General features: G+C 38.5%; 1 protein-coding gene across 2 annotated transcripts in view; it reads left to right on the top strand.

Annotated features, from left to right (window-relative positions):
* The window catches only part of cadm2a (cell adhesion molecule 2a), a 340,430-nt gene that overhangs the window by 291,167 nt on the left and 31,958 nt on the right, over positions 1-17,305 (top strand). For both annotated transcript variants that reach the window (XM_026942062.3, XM_026942061.3), the window contains exons 4-5: positions 10,147-10,299; positions 12,365-12,502. In XM_026942062.3, the coding sequence (XP_026797863.1) occupies positions 10,147-10,299; positions 12,365-12,502 (291 nt within the window). The remainder of the gene's footprint in view (positions 1-10,146; positions 10,300-12,364; positions 12,503-17,305) is intronic.

Genomic DNA, 17,305 nt, shown 5'->3' with positions numbered 1-17,305 from the left:
TTTTTATGTGCATATTACTTTGATATGAAATACAGCTGAAAAATCATGTCCCAGCATCCCACAGTAGGTAACATAGTCGTGGGGGCAGTCGTGGCCTAGTGGATAGAGAGAGTCAGCCTTGCAACCCAAAGGTGAACCTGAAGGTCGTGGGTTCAAGTCTCAGGTCCAAGAGGGATTGTAGGTGGGGGGAGTAGGTGGCTCTCTTCCACCCTCAATACCACGACTGAGATGAGACCCTTGAGCAAGGCACCGAACCCCCAACTGCTCCCCAGGCGCCTCAGCAAAAAAGGCTGCCCACTGCTCCGGGTGTGTGTTCACTACTGTGTGTGTGCACTTGGATGGGTTAAATGCAGAGCACAAATTCCGAGTATGGGTCACCAAACTTGGCCACAGTCACTTCACTTCAGCAAAAGAACATGGAAATGTTTTTATTTAGGGTACTTTCTACCCTTTCCTTTGGAGGATTTCTGCCTGCAAATCACACTGGTTAGGAGCCAGTTTAACACGCAAATGCACACAGCAAAATGCATATTTGTGGCATTTATGACAGTGACATTTACCTCAGGTGATGAGACTGAGATTGATGTGGATTAAACCAAAGTGATAACTCATTATCCTTGGTAAACTTAGCATTCTTTAAAATGTCACAGTTTTTCCATAAGTAGACTATGTTATAAATATAGCTGTAGGCAGCATCATGTGGTGAAGGGTTTTCCCAGGCCGCCACATACTGTATATGGCACCTTTTTCCAAGCCCTAGGGCACTTTACAAATATGTAAGCAGAAAAACAGATAATAACCAAAAAGCACTGTACAAGCATTAGAGCAGTACAAACCATAAGAAAAAAAAACAAATTACACATAATGTTTGACTAGCATCAGAGAGAGGGATTGGAGGTTTGTAACTGGGGGATGTTAAAGAGAATGTGGCATAGGCTCCGTAGAGGAGAATTCCAGAGATTCAGTGCCAGGACAGAGAGTCAAACTTAGAGATGGGAGGTATAGCTGAAGGATCTGAGCGTACAAGAGAATGTATACAAATGGAGTACTTCAGTCAAATACTGAGGAACTTCTTCTTTAAAGGTCAGAAGAAGAATTCAAGAATAAATGCAATGAAATGAATGCAGTTGAATGAATGTAGTTGAGGGGAGAAGTGATGAATGCATGAACTAAAGTTTCCAAATGCAATATGCCAAAGATGAAAAAAATGCAGACCTCACTAAGCAATTTATGTGACCTTCTAAAAGTAAATGTGCATCAAAAATTGCACCTTGGTTCCAAACAGTTTAAGAGGGTCGTCAGTGTTTGAATCAGAACAGCTGTTCATATAAATATTGTCACCAACTAGTAGGATTTCTATGGAGCCGCTGAGGTGCCATGGTTATTTTTTAATAGGATGTGGTCACAATTTAATATATCAAGGCAGTGATTTAATATTCACAGCCCACACACTAAGTGGTGAGCTCAAGTTACACTATTTGCACCTATGACTTTGGTATTTCATGGTCATGAATTGTACAACTTAAGCCCAAATCTTTGGCCTTCAGTTATTTGGTAGGCATCTGGGGACTATTCACTTTGAGAATTCCTTTAAGGTAATTCTGCCTAATGGTATATTCAATGTCACAATGACTCAATGTGTCTTTATGCATCATTCCAAGATGGCAGTAAAGTGTAATATAATCAGTCATCTCCATTCTTAGGTTCTTGTAGCCAGAATGGTCTAATTCAATTGGTTATTCTGTCTCATTTTAAAATACAGTGGTTTCCATGAGTTAAGTATTTCCTGGAGACACCTGACTCAAGTTAACATGTTGAGGCCATAAGTTGATCTTTACATGGCCACAAATTAATATAATAAGACCACAAGTTCAGTTTCTCACACAAGAAACTTAACTCATGGCCATGAAAAGCATAACTAATGGCCACAGAATATTAATTTGTGGTCATACTTTATTAAAATAACAACTGTCACCTCAGCAGCTGTGTAGATTTTTGTTTTACCAAAATTAAGTTTATGAAAGTTGGTGTACATCCAGTCCTTTATGTCACTGCAGGCACATAATATGGGGTTGGCATGACTGTTGAAGGGCAGGTAGTAATATAAGTTGTGTCATAGGCATAACAGTGGAAACTGAGACAGATAAGGTTGCTATTGGGAAGCAAATAGATCAGAAAAAGAAGAGGGCCAAGAAGAGGTCCTTTGGGGATACCATGTATGAGGGCATAGACACTGAGTCTCAAAGCAAACTGTACTGAGTCACAGTGACCAAATACAGTACCTCATTAAAATGTGTCACATCGTTGAACATGTTTCACACTAGGCTTACGACGTTGTGACGTACCATATTCTTATCAAGTCCTCTAACAATTGCTGATTAACAAGAGGTATAGGATTTATTTTGGACTAAAAGCATGCATGGTCAATATGCTGTAAATATGGTAGCATCATGTAAATAAAAAGAAAAATATTAGATAGATCAAACATTTTTGGGTTTTATGTATAGTCAAAAGTTTTCTGTCTTTGATACTGTGTGTAGCCTATGAATTTAAAATAACAACCCCCTTTAGTCAAGGACTAGCTGTAACATTGCTGTTACTACGGTGACCATGTAACCACATAACCAACAGGAGATTTTTCTCCTGTTGTATAAAAATCTGCAGCAGTTCTGATCTTTCATATGGAGAAGCAGAGAAAGACAGATGGAGTGCAGAGAGATTTGTCGTCTGCTGTGTGAAAACACATTTTATGGCATTTAAATTGTCCAATTTAATCACTGTAGCAATAGATTATATTCCTGATACCACTGAACGCTGGCTGAAGCCTATTTCATATATGCATACACACCCACACACATACAGTCACTCTGTGTTTCTGACCTCATACCCAGAAAAGTATGAGGTCAGTCGCCTGTGCAGCTTCAGGCACTGTAATCTGAAATCAGTAGTTTTAAAATCGTTCTGCTTATGTAAGGAATCATATTAGTATCCTTTACAGGCTGTAGTGGAGATTTCACAGGAATCAACACAGGGACAGAAAGGCAGAATATCTTGGCTATTGTGAGATTTTAATGGGCCAAATTTCTGTCAAGTTTGTACCCACAAGCCAGAATGATCCAGGCAATATTTTTTATTTGTTGTTGTTTGTGCTCTAAATCCCTGCTTGAAAGCCTGAAACAAAGCCAGCACTTTGAATGACACACAAGTCCCACTGGTGACACACCATCACCTCAGCCAATGGTGCAAGAAATTCCTCCACCAGCTCCACTCAGTCCAGCAAGGTATCAGCCGCAACACCTGCCATCTCTCCTGGCACAATGGCTCAGTATGTGTGTGTATGTGTGCATGCGTGCATGTGTGTATATGTGCATATATCTATGTGTGAGTGTGTGGGTGGGTGATTCTTCTTTTAAATTTGGGCCACATCTCCCAATGTGTGAGACTCATGGGAACTGGTGGACAGTGTGTTTAACAGCGTTACCATTCAATCACTTGGCAGATATATTTGTCTGGGGAGACCCATCCAGTGATGAGGGATGCTTCGGTGATGTGTGGAGCAGAACAGCTCGCCGCACCTGGAATACAAATCGCAGCTAAATGATGATCCGTGCTAATTCAGCAATGCTAAAGTAATTTACAGCAACAATAATAGCCTCCATCGCCATAGCCCTTAGGGTGATTGATTGAATTTAAGCCATCAGAGGGTCATTTTTACAGGTGTGCTGGCGCAGATTGAGGCGGCAAGGTCACGTAGCGAGCACGGCGCTAAATAAAACCTGTTTCTGTAATGCAGCAGCAGCAAACGCTGCTCGCACACAAGCGTGGTCCACTGAGAAACATGTCAGAGACAGCGACAGCCGATGCACAAACGCCATTTCATACAGCACTCTCCTGTCTCCCTCCCTGCTTCCTTATTCATATAGCTGTCTGCTGGGCTAAAAAAATTAGTTTGTCTTCAGACAGGAGAATGCTTCTCGCCAACACACAGGGTGGGAGGTATATTGTTGAGGCACAGGGGGTAAAATATTGCTGTTTTGACTGGCAGGCTTGTAAAATGAGAAGCTCAAATGCTTTTCCCTGTAGATGCTGAGATGTCAATTAGTGTTGGTTACAGTGACATGAAGGCTTAATGAAGAATCCCATATTTACTGGCATTTACTGTGGAGTCTCAGGATTGGGATTAGGATTAGGGGAACATCAAGAGCTGGTTGGATCACTTATAACTATTATAGTTCTTTTTGTTCCATAACATTCAAAAATAATTGGAATTTATCTGCCAAGGTTCAGTTGCATGTAATCATGCAGTCTTATAAATTCTACATCCTGGTGTGTATTTGTGTATTTGCAGTTATCTAACCCTTAAGGGAGCAGTTTGTCATTTTAACAGTCCTAGGTTACCATCAACAATAAACTATATTGCAATTTACAGCATTGACAGGTCTTTCCCTCCAACCCAACCAAGCCCACATATTTCATTCAAATTCCATATCTTTCATGGGGGACTTTTGGAGAAAATGGGCAGACTCGTTCTACATAAGCTGGGGAGAAACCTATTTCTGTAACTCTGCAGGTGTCTTCTCAGGCAAATCCGTGGCCACCTGCAGGGGCTTTTATAACACGGCGCTCTCATGCAGGTAATCAGCGTAAACGTGCAGCACATGGCCGCGCCTCTTCATAAGCCTTCTGATGGGCTCACTCCGCGTGTGGACATAGTTCTGTGCCAGCCAGCAGAATGGCGGCATGCTGCTCTGCTTAGTATATATTGAGGTTTATGTTTAGAAAAGTGAATATTGAGGTTCAGGGCTGGATATATTTAATATTAAGGAAAGGTTTAGTTCTTTCATGTTCTGCCGAACAACAGAGCCATTTTGTGTTACTTTCCCTCCACGCTGCGGTGCTTTTGTGTTGAGCCGTAGGCTCTGAGTTTCCCAAGCCTGTGCCCTTCACAGTATCACACAAACGCTATGACACTTGGCCTTACTAGGCACAGAGTTAGCTCAGTGGTTAGTGCTATGGCTCAGTGTACACAAACCGCCTGGTTTGCACCCTGCACAAGGTGCTCATGTTCCAGGTTGAGCCATTTGGCGGACAGTCTATAGATAAGCACTACACAGTATCACATAAGCACTATGACCCTTGCTCTTATTATCCCCAGAGTTAGCTCAGCGGCCAGCACTACAGGTGTACTCAACCTACCTGGTTTGTTCCCCGCTTGAGGTGTTCGCATTTAACGCGCAGCCGTTTTGCGGTCCGCCTCCAGACTTGGTTCCACTCTACACCATATATTGTCCTCTCGGACAAACTCACCCTGCACGACGCTATTATACATCCCAGCGCCAAGACCCGTAACGATTTCTGAGCCAGAAAGTGCAAACAGAAGCCTGATAGGAAGAAACTGGCAGGAAAAAACAATTGAAATTGAAGATTTTCCTAAGATATCTTTGCAGTCATGACATTATTAGAAACACTTTTAATAATTACAATGTTTATTGTAATGTGATGGTTAAAAAGAAACATGTAGTATAAGACAAATGGTCTGTGTTAGATTGTAAGAAACCTTATAAGACTTCTACTGGCCTTCATGCTATGTACTTAGCCTAGCCCTAACAATCTGCTGAATTACATGAATTTTGAGCTTTGCCTGATCACAGGTTTATGCAGAGAAGTGACTGTATCATGTTATGGTTTAGAGTCCAGTGGATGTAATGTGGAAAGGTTTTGTCTTTTAAATAAAACCTGCTCCTGCTCATATCTGCTCATTTGAAACACTGGCACATTTTGGATCAGAATGCTAAGCAGTTGTCTTAACCTCAAGCCAGTGTTTTCTCTATGACCATGGTTTATCTCTGTATTGGCTGGTTGTGTTTCTTCCTCCATGTCCTGGAAAGCGAGTGTATGGTGTGTGTCCTGCTGCACGCTGGCTGCAGCTGAATCATCCAGCTGGCCGCTACACACATATTGTTTGTGCCCGAGCTATCAATGTATCCCCAATTCATAAAAGCGTCAGGAAAAGTGCTTATAAGTCCCAAGCACAGCAAATTTTTTCATGGGCCATTATCAGGACTGTATTACCTTATCAATTGTAGTACCATTTATGCATGATTTATAACTGTGACTGTTCACTGCTGAATGGATTTTAAGGAACAGATTTTCCATAATGAACACCATTTGTTAATGAGGGAGAAAAAAATGGCTGTGACTTTTATTATTATGGCTTGTCAGATTTCACCCCATTTCCCTATCATTACCATCGCCAAAGCTAAAACTCTTCCAATACTCCTGCTGTGGGAATACAGAATATAATATACTGTATTATCGGGCAGCACATTGTCAGTTTTTTATGCCACTGCTTTGCCTCATGAACTGAATAGATATCATAACCCTAGAGGAATGTATTTCACCCTTAAATCCTGAGAGTGCAGTGGATCTTTCCATGTGATGGCTCAGTCTGGTCATCAGCACTCTATGGATTGAGCTTTGAGAATCAGCAGCCTTCTGTTGTCATTTGAATCCATGTTTAGCTGAAACATCTGCCTTTTTTAACTAAGTGGACACTGGGATTGATGAAGCATTATGATTGAGGGGGACAACTGTTTAAACTTAAGTACTGTATGATTGTATTAGTTATCACAAGCATGTGAAGTCTTCTTCCAGTACGTTTGTTCTTGTGCTTCTGATCTAATCACCTTCACAGGCAATTAGAGGAGCTCCATTAATTATCGGCTTTGGTGCAACCAGACGGCCACTTTACAAAATCCACAGGAAACTTCATCAAAGGCCGAGATCCACAGGAGAGCGATTTAACGCCACTTTCTGGCAGCTTAAGATTTAATGTCTTCCTAATCAAAAGGGATCTGTGGTTTTCATCCCTGATATTCAGAGCTTTTATTAAGTCTTTATTAAGCCTTTTGTGGGTGAATGTGCATGTGTATGTACATGCACGAATCTGTTTTGATGTGGTTCATGCATATTGCAAGATCAATGCAGCCAACATCATTGGATTAAGGAACTGTTTCCCATGGGTGAACATGACACTGATACAGAATAAATGATTCTGTCAGAGTACTTGAGTCTCAGAGCCAGCATGCCAGCCACATGAATATAAACACGCAATCAGCCATCATGTACGTGCAGATCATAACAAGGGATGTACTTTGCAGGCCAAATGATTTTTAAACATCCCTGAATAATTAAATAGAAAAGATCTCTTTTCAGAATGTCATTTATTTTTTATTTGTAAATAGAAAGTATTGCAGTGAGTCTTTTTGAGGAAAAAACAGATCTGTGTTAATTCTCAATCTGGGCCTAATGTCAGAGCCATATTCCATGGAGTGTCTTGCCCTGTCTAATTTTAAAACTCTTGACGAGTTTCCACATCTTGTTCAATCTTCAAAGAAAAAACATAAAAACTGGATGAAAGTTAGTTTTGCTCTATCCCATTAGCCAATGCAGGTAGCAAGGCTAGGCTGTAAAGCTGAGGTAAATAAGTGAGTTAGATCTGCAGGGGTGGTTCACATGTGCATCTTTCATTAATATTGAATGTACAGAACACCAAACACAGAAAGCTGGATATTAGAGCTCTGTGAAATTTGAGTGGGAGCTCTGAGGAGTTAGGCTAGGAAAACCAGGAAGTAATGACAGGAGTTAGAATATGAGCTCTGGGGACAAAAGATAACTCTGAGGAGAAACATTGGCTATTACCACCCTGGAGTAGATTACTTTCCTATAACAGCATATCTCAAAGTGGTTTATTCTTTTTATACCATAGCTTTGACTACTAATATGCTGTTTTATTTATTAAACAATAACATTTCATGCTTTGTAACAATTTATAGTTCCCTTTAATGTTGTGGAATACATCCTCCTTATAAAGAGCTTAAATTATTGCCTTTGTATTTTTGTTAAACCACTTGTTAGATTTATATTTTGTGACCGCCCACTGCACAAGTGCCTGTGAATTATTATAGATGTGTTAATGCATAACAGTGAACTTATTAATATAAACATGTGATTTGTCATGCAGCCGGACTACTGTCAGACCCATGCTGTTATAGAAAATGAATCAACCTTCTAACCAATCAGTATTTAAAATTCATCACGCCATAACAAATTCTATTTAATGAATGCATTTTAGTAAGTAATGTAGTGCTTATCCCTGTATTATGTGCCAAAATGTAAACATCTGCATTGAGTCAATAAAGATATGGCAGTGGAAAATGTTTTGTATTGGATAAGACAGTCTGTATTTATAATGATGAACAGATAATGAACAGATCATTCCAAAAACACACAACTGGATTTCCAAATCACAAAATAATGACTCTGTAATGTTTTGCTGATTACCACTTTAATCAAATGACAGTATTTGAGTAGACTCCGTGCAGTGTGTAGATATGTGTGCTCTACATTTCAAATTTATCTCAACATTCTTTTTATGTTGAACCTGTTTCTTACAATATCACACTTGGCAAATGCTTCTAGTGAAACATTATGCAATTTTGTAATATGGTGGCAGATTAATAATAGAGAAATGGGTAAGCCCGAGTTCAGTAGTGAAAGTTCTGGTCAATAGTGAAGGATTATTCTTTACTGCTTTAGGCAGAAGAGAGGAAAAAATCCATGAAGGCAATAATATTCAGGCTGTTACTGGGTGTTAATGAGGCCTGAAATGTCTTGGAGAGTTTGATGTAGAGCAGAAGGTGATGATGAGTGACCTTGGATCTGCTGATTAAATTATATTGCCACAAGGTCAATATCACACACAATGGGTTTCTGCTACTCTCCTGGCTCGGTTGTTATATGATAGACGAGTAGATGAAAGACAGTCCTGTCATTACCTGTTCTCCAGCATTAACCTTTTTATCTTATCATAAGAGATATTGATGGGAGCACCTGAAAGCTGTCAGAACTATGACATTGTCAAACCTTGGCACAAGTCAAAATAAAGTTCAACTTTGTTTCAGAGTAGATTGATAGACAGCCACATAAAAGCCAGAAAAACAGAAAGACCAGTGTAGGTGAAAAACATTAAAGGAGCAGAATATTGAACTGTCAGTACTTTTAAATAGGTGGGTACAGAAGCAGGAGACACATTCATTGGTCTATATTGTAAATCTGCCATTTTATTGATTGAAATGATGGTTGAATCTATATTTCATTTTCTCTCTGATTGAAATGATTTCACCAGTATGTAGCAACATTGATTTTTATTGTTCACATTGTATGCACTTTCTCTTTATGGAAGTTTAGAGTTCCCTTTCTACATAAAAGCATTGTTAAATAACTGCTTAAAAAAGTGTATGACATGACTTTTAAACTTTTTTTTCTTTTACAATCTGGTTTCTATGCTCTGAATGGATGTTAGAGTTTAATAGAACAGAATATAGAACTGTGTAATACAATCAATTACAATATTATGCATAAAACAATGCATAAAAACATGCAGATACAGTTAAAGATAAAGGAAGGCTATGGTTTACCTCAGTGGACAGTTGAAGATGGGAAAAAGCCAACGTTACATTTATTTTTCCCAACTTCAACTGTCCACTGTAGTCTCAGATTTCTGTTCTTGGCTGACAGGAGTGGAGCCCGATGTTGTCTTCTGCTGTTGTAGCCCTTTAGCCTCAAGCTTCTGTATTTTGTGGTGCTTTTCTGCTCACCACAGTTGTAAAGAGTTACCGTAGCTTTCCTGTCAGCTCAGTCTGGCCATTCTCCTCTGACTTCTGTCATCAACAAGGCATGGAACTGCAGCTCACAGGATGTTTTTTGTTGTTTTGTTTTTCTGACCATTCTGTGTTAATTGTAGAGACTGTTATGCATGAAAATCCCAGGAGATCTGCAGTTTCTGAAGTACACAAACCAGCTCATCTGGCACCAACAGCTATGCCACAGTTAAAGTCACTGAGATCACTTTTTTTTCCCATTCTTATGTTTGATTGCGTGAATTAGCAGGTGTATAGGTGTTCCTATTAAAGTGTCCAGTAACTGTATGTTCTTTAGAATGTATAGCTAACCAGTTCTTGGTTGTACAAGCACATATGTTCTTTTTTTGTTGCTGTTACTCATTTTTGTGATCTTTGGGGCAGTGTTGGCTGTTGTGTAAGCAGATCCCTTACCCAGGCCTATGTGGTTGTGTCTCGCCCACAGCTCTGAGAGACAACCGGATTGATCTGATCCGAGCCTCGTGGCAGGAGCTCACTATCAGCATCCGCGAGGTGACTCTGGGAGACGAAGGGCTATACACTTGTTCCCTCTTCACCATGCCTGTCAAAACAGCCAAGGCCTATCTGACTGTACTGGGTAAGAACTACAGGCACTTCACACAAATCCTAACATTCTGCTTTTCCCTAAAGTGAAGCCATCACATAATACTGAAGCTAAAATTGAATCTTTTTACTATTTTTATATGCAACCAAGAATTTTCCTCTTTCACACCTTGGGGCAAAGCAATATTGCTTTATTGTAGCAGAATTTTTGGTCCCCTTTAATGAGTTTAGGAATCTCTGAAAAGCTTGACAGGAAACCAATATCACCATACCAGAATCCTGCAAACGTAGTCTCTCTGAGTTGATAGATAATTAGATTTCAACCTCATAAAGTGGTGGGGATGTAACAGATCTAACATTGTTGAGGATCAGAGTTTAATGAGGCAAATTCGAGCCATCGCAGGCGATCACAGAAAACTGGCCAGAAGACAGTTTAATTAGACTTTTCTATTAGGATTTTTTCCTATACTTTGTCAAACAAAGTCATGCCATTGCACAGTTCCTGTATGGTATTCTGGGTAATGTCAACATAGCCGGCTCACAAATATTGCTTCATTCCTAATTAGGTGCCCAATCACTTAGTTTAATTTTAATTATGCACTGTATGTCATTAAAATCATTATGTGAGTTACTGTTAGTGTGTGCATGTGTGTGTGAGAGAGAAGAAGCCCACACAACATTAAAGATTACTCATTGTGAATCAGGGTCTAATTAATTCACTGTCCATGTTTAATGAGGTAAGAAATATATGTAATTTATAAATTTATAATTATCAGCTATTTCAATTCATAAGGCACATTCTAAAACAGCTTTCAATACAGTGATTAAGGCAAGTGACATTATAAAACAAGACGTTTGAACATTAATTACCAATGTCAATGAATCTTTTCACCACTTCAGTTATTCTAATATGGTCTCTACCTTGACTTGTTTCATTGATTGCTTATAGTTTATTACAAATCGTGATAGTATGTAATTAAAAAAAAAAAAAAAGATTAAAAAATGATATCAGGACTGTTAAGATGAAGGCTATGTGGTATAGTTTGCGCAATCCAAATACCAAAACTTCTAGACCGACTCTGTATAATAAAGCACTCACTAACCTGTAAACCTTCTAAACTAACAAAAGCAGCCATAAGGAAGATCAGCAATACAGCTTCTGAACTTGCAGTGTATGTTGATTTTTAATGCCTGGTGCGCATACTGTGTATCATGCATGCTTTTAATGTACTTGTTTTTAATGAAATGCAACCAGTATTGTCCTTGGAGGAGCAATATGCACTAGAAAAAGCCTAATATCTGGACTTTTCTTCAATAGATCCCCAGCATCCCAGCATCTTTTCTCCCCTATTTTTCCTGAGTAATGTTTCCTATTTATTTTTCTGCTTCTGCTCCTTTGAATCATTAGCCTTGAATTATCCCAATGAAAATCAAGACCTCTTACATGCTTTATGTAGTTCATGTTTGCTCATAAACATGATCCTTAATGTTCAGAAATAGAAAAATGCCTTAAGAGTATCAAAATTTCTAGTCTGAGGCATTTTGTGATACGTTGACATGACGCAGAATTTGATATCAAAAGCTCTCTGTAAATTGTAAAATAGAGAACACTTTTTCATACCTACACAAACACATCTGTAGCTGAAGTAAAAGAATGATAAGTTTAATGAAATTCATCAATGTCATGACCTCCATTTTATCAAAGATAAAGTATTACTCTAAAATGCTATTACAATATGATCAAATACTAACTATGAATAAAAGGTCCAAATTCAAATTAACCTCAGTGGAGGACAATGCCCCAGGCAAAACTGGAGGATTTAAACATGTGATTGTAGAATACTGATAAAATATTTCAAATGTGTTCATATTCGACTGCAGCAGCTTTAGAAATAGCTCCTATAATATACTCGGTCTGGAGGATTTTTCCCCAAATGTAATAGCCTTCAGGCAGCTTTTTCACAGACCACATTGAATAAAGACTTTGTGGTCCTGTTTTCCATTTTTGGGCACATCATTCCACTTTTCCAATTTTTGCCTAGTTTCAGCTTGGTTTTGGTTTACTGAGTGTGTGTTTCTCTCGCTGTCCTTTTCTGCAGGAGTACCAGACAAACCAGAGATCAACGGTTTTACTAAGCCAGCTATGGAAGGAGACCAGATCACCCTGACATGTGTGACTTCGGGCAGCAAGCCAGCCGCAGACATCAGGTGGTTCAGGAACGAGAAGGAGATTAAAGGTAGAGAAGCGTGGATGAGTCCAATTTGTGTACAATCATGATCAATCCAGATCATGTATTAAATGAATCTTTGCATGCAGTCAGAACAAAGTTTCGATAATTTTAGCTTTCATATCTCTATATTTAAAGTAGCAGTAAATTAAGTTTTTTTCTGTAGAAGCACTTTAAGCTTTTATATTGGTCTCATACTGTACACGTATAATTTGTATTGACAAGCAAATTAAGTAGCAATGTCACTCACCTACAATCCTAAAGTAGATTATGCTCAATATACATGTAATATAACCACTGCTCATTTTAATTCTAACAGATTAGCTTAGTCGTGCTTCGTTTCAGTAGAAGTTTATTAGTTATTGTAGTAATAAGCAATGAGTATTTTCAATTCAATTCAGTTTTTTTTATATCACTTTTAACCATAGACACACAAATCCAGATGTAAATTTAGAACCATAATGAGTAAGCCAGAGCGACAGTATCAAGAAAATCTCCCTGAGATGACATGAGGAAGAAACCTTGAGCGGAACCAGACTCGAAATGGAACCCATCCCCTTCTAGGTGACACCGGATAGTGGGATTATAAATCTTTACTCTTCTACATCTGTATATTATAAAGTCAAACAGTACTAAGTGTGTTGTATGGATATTCAGTTTGACCATATTGTGAATAAGAGGCCTAGGATGAGCACATGACTGTTTTTATGATTAAAGGTACAAATCTTAAGTATGCAGGTGAGATTATGCACAAAAGCAAGGGTGAGACTGTAAACGGTAAATCTTTAACTTTAATCCATGTGGGCTCATCCACAACAACAGAAAGTGAGTCACAAGTGGAGAAAGTTCTGAGCAGAATTAAAGCATCAGGATGAATGCTGAATTACTTGACAGCTCACTCCCACACAGTAAATATAAGTTATCAACATATATACTTCAGCTAACTATATCATAACTCTGTTCACAGATGCTGTGAAGCTACGTAGTAATGATGCATCTTTTTGACACTGTATTGAAGTAATATTCTTCTACAGATACATACGTGTCAACAGCAGACTAGATTTCTGTCTCATATCTGACTTCATTGTCTTATTAATAATGATTAAAGCTAGTTTCTTCTCAGTCATTTGTTATCCCTAGATAGTAGACTGTATGAATAGCATGGGCCATTCTCTGAGTATTTATGCGTGCAGTGTATATACACACATCTGTTTTTGCCCAGTTGTCTTTCTGGTAATCGAGCAGGTAAAAAGCAGCATAATAACTGGAACGTGGCAGCACGTTGAGTGATCGACGCCCGGTTTTCTCCACTGTGCATTCCAAGCAGGAGGCATTGATTGCCTTTGTTTGAGCACTGGGCAGTGCTCTAAAAATACAGCTGTTCTAATTTGCAATGAGACCGCTCTCCGTGCCGTGTGATGATCGCGTCTCTGCCGAGCGAGAAGTGAGAAGAAGCCAAACTAACTTGGCTGTTCATTTCCTTGTTAGGACTTTATGCCTGAATAATAATAATGAAGACTTTTTTGCCGAACCCTCTTGGATCGATTTGTTTATGACTGCGTCGACACATGAAATGAAATCCTTGTTTCTGACCTGAGGGTGGATTGCATCAACAAAGAGCAGATTAAACACACTAATCAAAATTGGTTGAACTTTTATTTTAATTCAGGTTGTGTTGCGCTACTTAATTTTAAACATGTGTTTACAGACAGGGCCGGCTGATATATATGAGCTAGGAGGGGCTAAACCTTCCATCTCTTTCAAGAAACATAAATCAATAAAAATGCATGCCCTTCTCATCGTGTTTGCCGTTGACAAATGGCTTGAAGTGTTTTTGGGGTTCTTTTTTTTCTTTTTTTTTCTTTTTTTTTTTTTTTTTTTTATAACTTCAGTGGAACGAAAAACAACAGTACCACCAGTGGTAGTAAGAGAAAACACACATATGTAGTAAAGGCTGGGGCTTGTGTCTTCTAGGTTAAGGGGAAAGTAGTAGCCTTTGTTGAGACTCAATAGTAGCCTTGGTAGAGCTGTAGTTTAAAGGCAAGAAGTGTGTTCACAGTAAGGTAAATAAGTTCTAGATGTTGAACTAGCAAGTACGGCTACTAGCAAGTGCTGACACTCTCAGCTTGCATGCAGTTTCCAAGAAGAAAATTAATTATTCCCTGAAATACTCAATGTTCACCAGTCAAACGCATCTAGTATTGAATAGTTGGGAGGTGAATTGTCTGTGTGAAAGAGGATTATTTATTTTATTTTATTTTTATTCTATTTTTGGTTAGACATTAAGAACTTGTGACTATTTGTAGATATTTTATTTATTTATTTATTTATTTATTTATTTATGCTTGGAGCAGGGGTTTCAGCAATCGCACATTTGATCCTTCTCAGCTACAAATTAAAAATGAATCCCGGAATGAATTTTTTAATCTGTTTAAATTAACAGAACAAAAAGATTACATGTCATCTAAATTGTAAAACTAAGATGGATTAAATAGTTTATATTTATAAATAAGGTTTTTAATTTTGCACTTGGATTAATAAATAAAGTTTTCTTTAATCCAGGTTGAAGCTTAATCTTTATTGGTGCCACAAAGTCAGAATGGTAATTATAGTCTTATATTCATCAACTCAAACACACAATAGAACAGCCTGGAACATTGTAGGTAAAGATAACATCTGACAGCGGATTTAACGAGGACATAATACTTAGCTGAAGTCAGATTAGATATGAAAGAGATAGAGATCTACTCAGTTAACTGTAATTAATAATCAAATATTCAAATAGCATTTGGTGACAAGCTTCAGGAAAAAGGAATGACATAAGTAAGGTTTAACAGAAGAATATTTATGAGGATTGTTGATGCTGTAGATGAGAAAGCAGTTGAAATCAGCTTATTTAGTTTAAATCCTTTTATATACTGATGCTCTGATTTGCTTGGATTGACTGAAATATTTGCTGATAAAAAAAAAACAGCTCTGGTGAAGCAGAATTATAATTCTTATTAACAGGGTTTGTTCTCAAGTTGTAATGAAGGTGATGTGAGGGCCAGGAGTATATTTATAGTGTGTGAGGTGAAAGCAGGTGTTGCTCCTGACAGAACATCCTGTTAAATGCTTTCACATGTGTTTGTCCTCACTAGTTTAGTTGTAATTGGATGTAGGCTTCTCTCTTACTGGATTTCATAGACGTACATACTTATGAACACAGATAATTAGTGCGATGAATTCAAGGTCATGGTTTGATATGGTCACCTCCCAACCTATCTATTCACAGTTTGACTTGAGGATTTATACTTATATATAAACATATATGGACATGTAACAAAACGATGCAACTTGTTCTGGTCAGAAGGAACCAGTAGGTCTTTTGTGGCTTTTTCTCTGAGTGTTATGTTTAGTACATAAATGTTTACAGTGGTCTTCAAAAATTACCTCTGTTTTACTGCTTTATTTTTTTTTTGTGTTCATCTTCTTTATTCCTCAGTGTATATGTTAGTTGTTTTTATTATTGTGGGGTTTTCTGTTTGTTTGTTTGTTTTTGCTCCACCATAAGTCACAGGAGAATCTCATCCATCATGCACTTGAGACTAGTTTTATTTGAGGATTTATGAGCAGATGGCTTGAATCAGATTCAGGATGGGATATGATGTGTAAATATGTGTTGTGCGGCGCACAGCATTGTCAATCTAAACTCCAGTTCAGGGGGAACATTATGCTCCCTGTGCAGAATGTGGTGGATGTTTTCATCGTGAACACATGCATATGAAACAGAGATAGATGGATTCAATAACACAAGCAAAGCTCTGATATGCAGAATGAGTTTGCATCAAAAAAAATAATAATAAGCGGAGCAAGACAAAGAGAGAGATGGAGGAAGAGAGTAAGGCAGCTTTGCAGGTCAAAGAACATATAAGAATGCTGGCTTTAGGATTAATGTGAGAATTAAGTAGTATAATAATCAAAGGAGCATCATATTTGCTCATATTTGTGTTTGGTTGTGTGTGTGTGTGTGTGTGTGTAGACACATGCGCACGGGTGAAGTGACAGTCTCTGTCATCACTGATTTCAGCACCTCTCCACCACACTCATGGTGTGATAAAGGCTTTTATTTTGGAGCCCCATTCAGGGAATAACAGTCACATGGAAGCAAAACACAGGCGTTCTGGCTTCTATTAAATTTTCTGTCTCTGGGTTGCAGGCCATCTCTTTCCTCTTCTCTTTTCTTCCTCTTATTTTCAAAACAATTCCCCTGTGCCTCTTACCTTGCCCAGCAATAAGTTTGTATTTTTTTTTCCACTCTAAGCAAATCTTCAGAGATCTCTGAGATCAAATATTGCAGAGTGCTACTGCAAAACACCTCTCGCTTACACACTGTTACCCTGTGTGTGTGTGTTTGTGTGTCCTTGTGTTGTGTGTCCCTTTGTCACAGTTCACTTCCATGGAACAGCTGAATCTCTATTCTTCCTACAAAATGAATTAAAACATTCATACAATGGGAAAACCAATAAGCATTAAAAACAGTTCTGCTCACACACTACTTCAGTGTTGCTCCTGATTGATGAATAAAACATGATCTGCGATCCTGTTCTCTATCACATGCCAGCCATGCACTCCTCCTCACACTCCTGTACACAGCGCAAAGCTGATACACACAGCAATCTTAAGGATACTGGGACTTATTTGCATCAAACTCCTTATACAGATTGAATGTACCATTGCTTTTTCATGGTTATCAGATGCATGGACTTTTTGCACTCTACCTCAGCATGCAGCAGGTTAGCCAGTTGGAAAAAATATTGCACAGCTCTGCCA

Source organism: Pangasianodon hypophthalmus, chromosome 17 (assembly GCF_027358585.1).
Source record: "Pangasianodon hypophthalmus isolate fPanHyp1 chromosome 17, fPanHyp1.pri, whole genome shotgun sequence".
Lineage (NCBI taxonomy): Eukaryota > Metazoa > Chordata > Actinopteri > Siluriformes > Pangasiidae > Pangasianodon > Pangasianodon hypophthalmus.
Note: the sequence above shows the minus strand (reverse complement) of the source record. Positions and strands in the feature narration are given on the sequence as shown.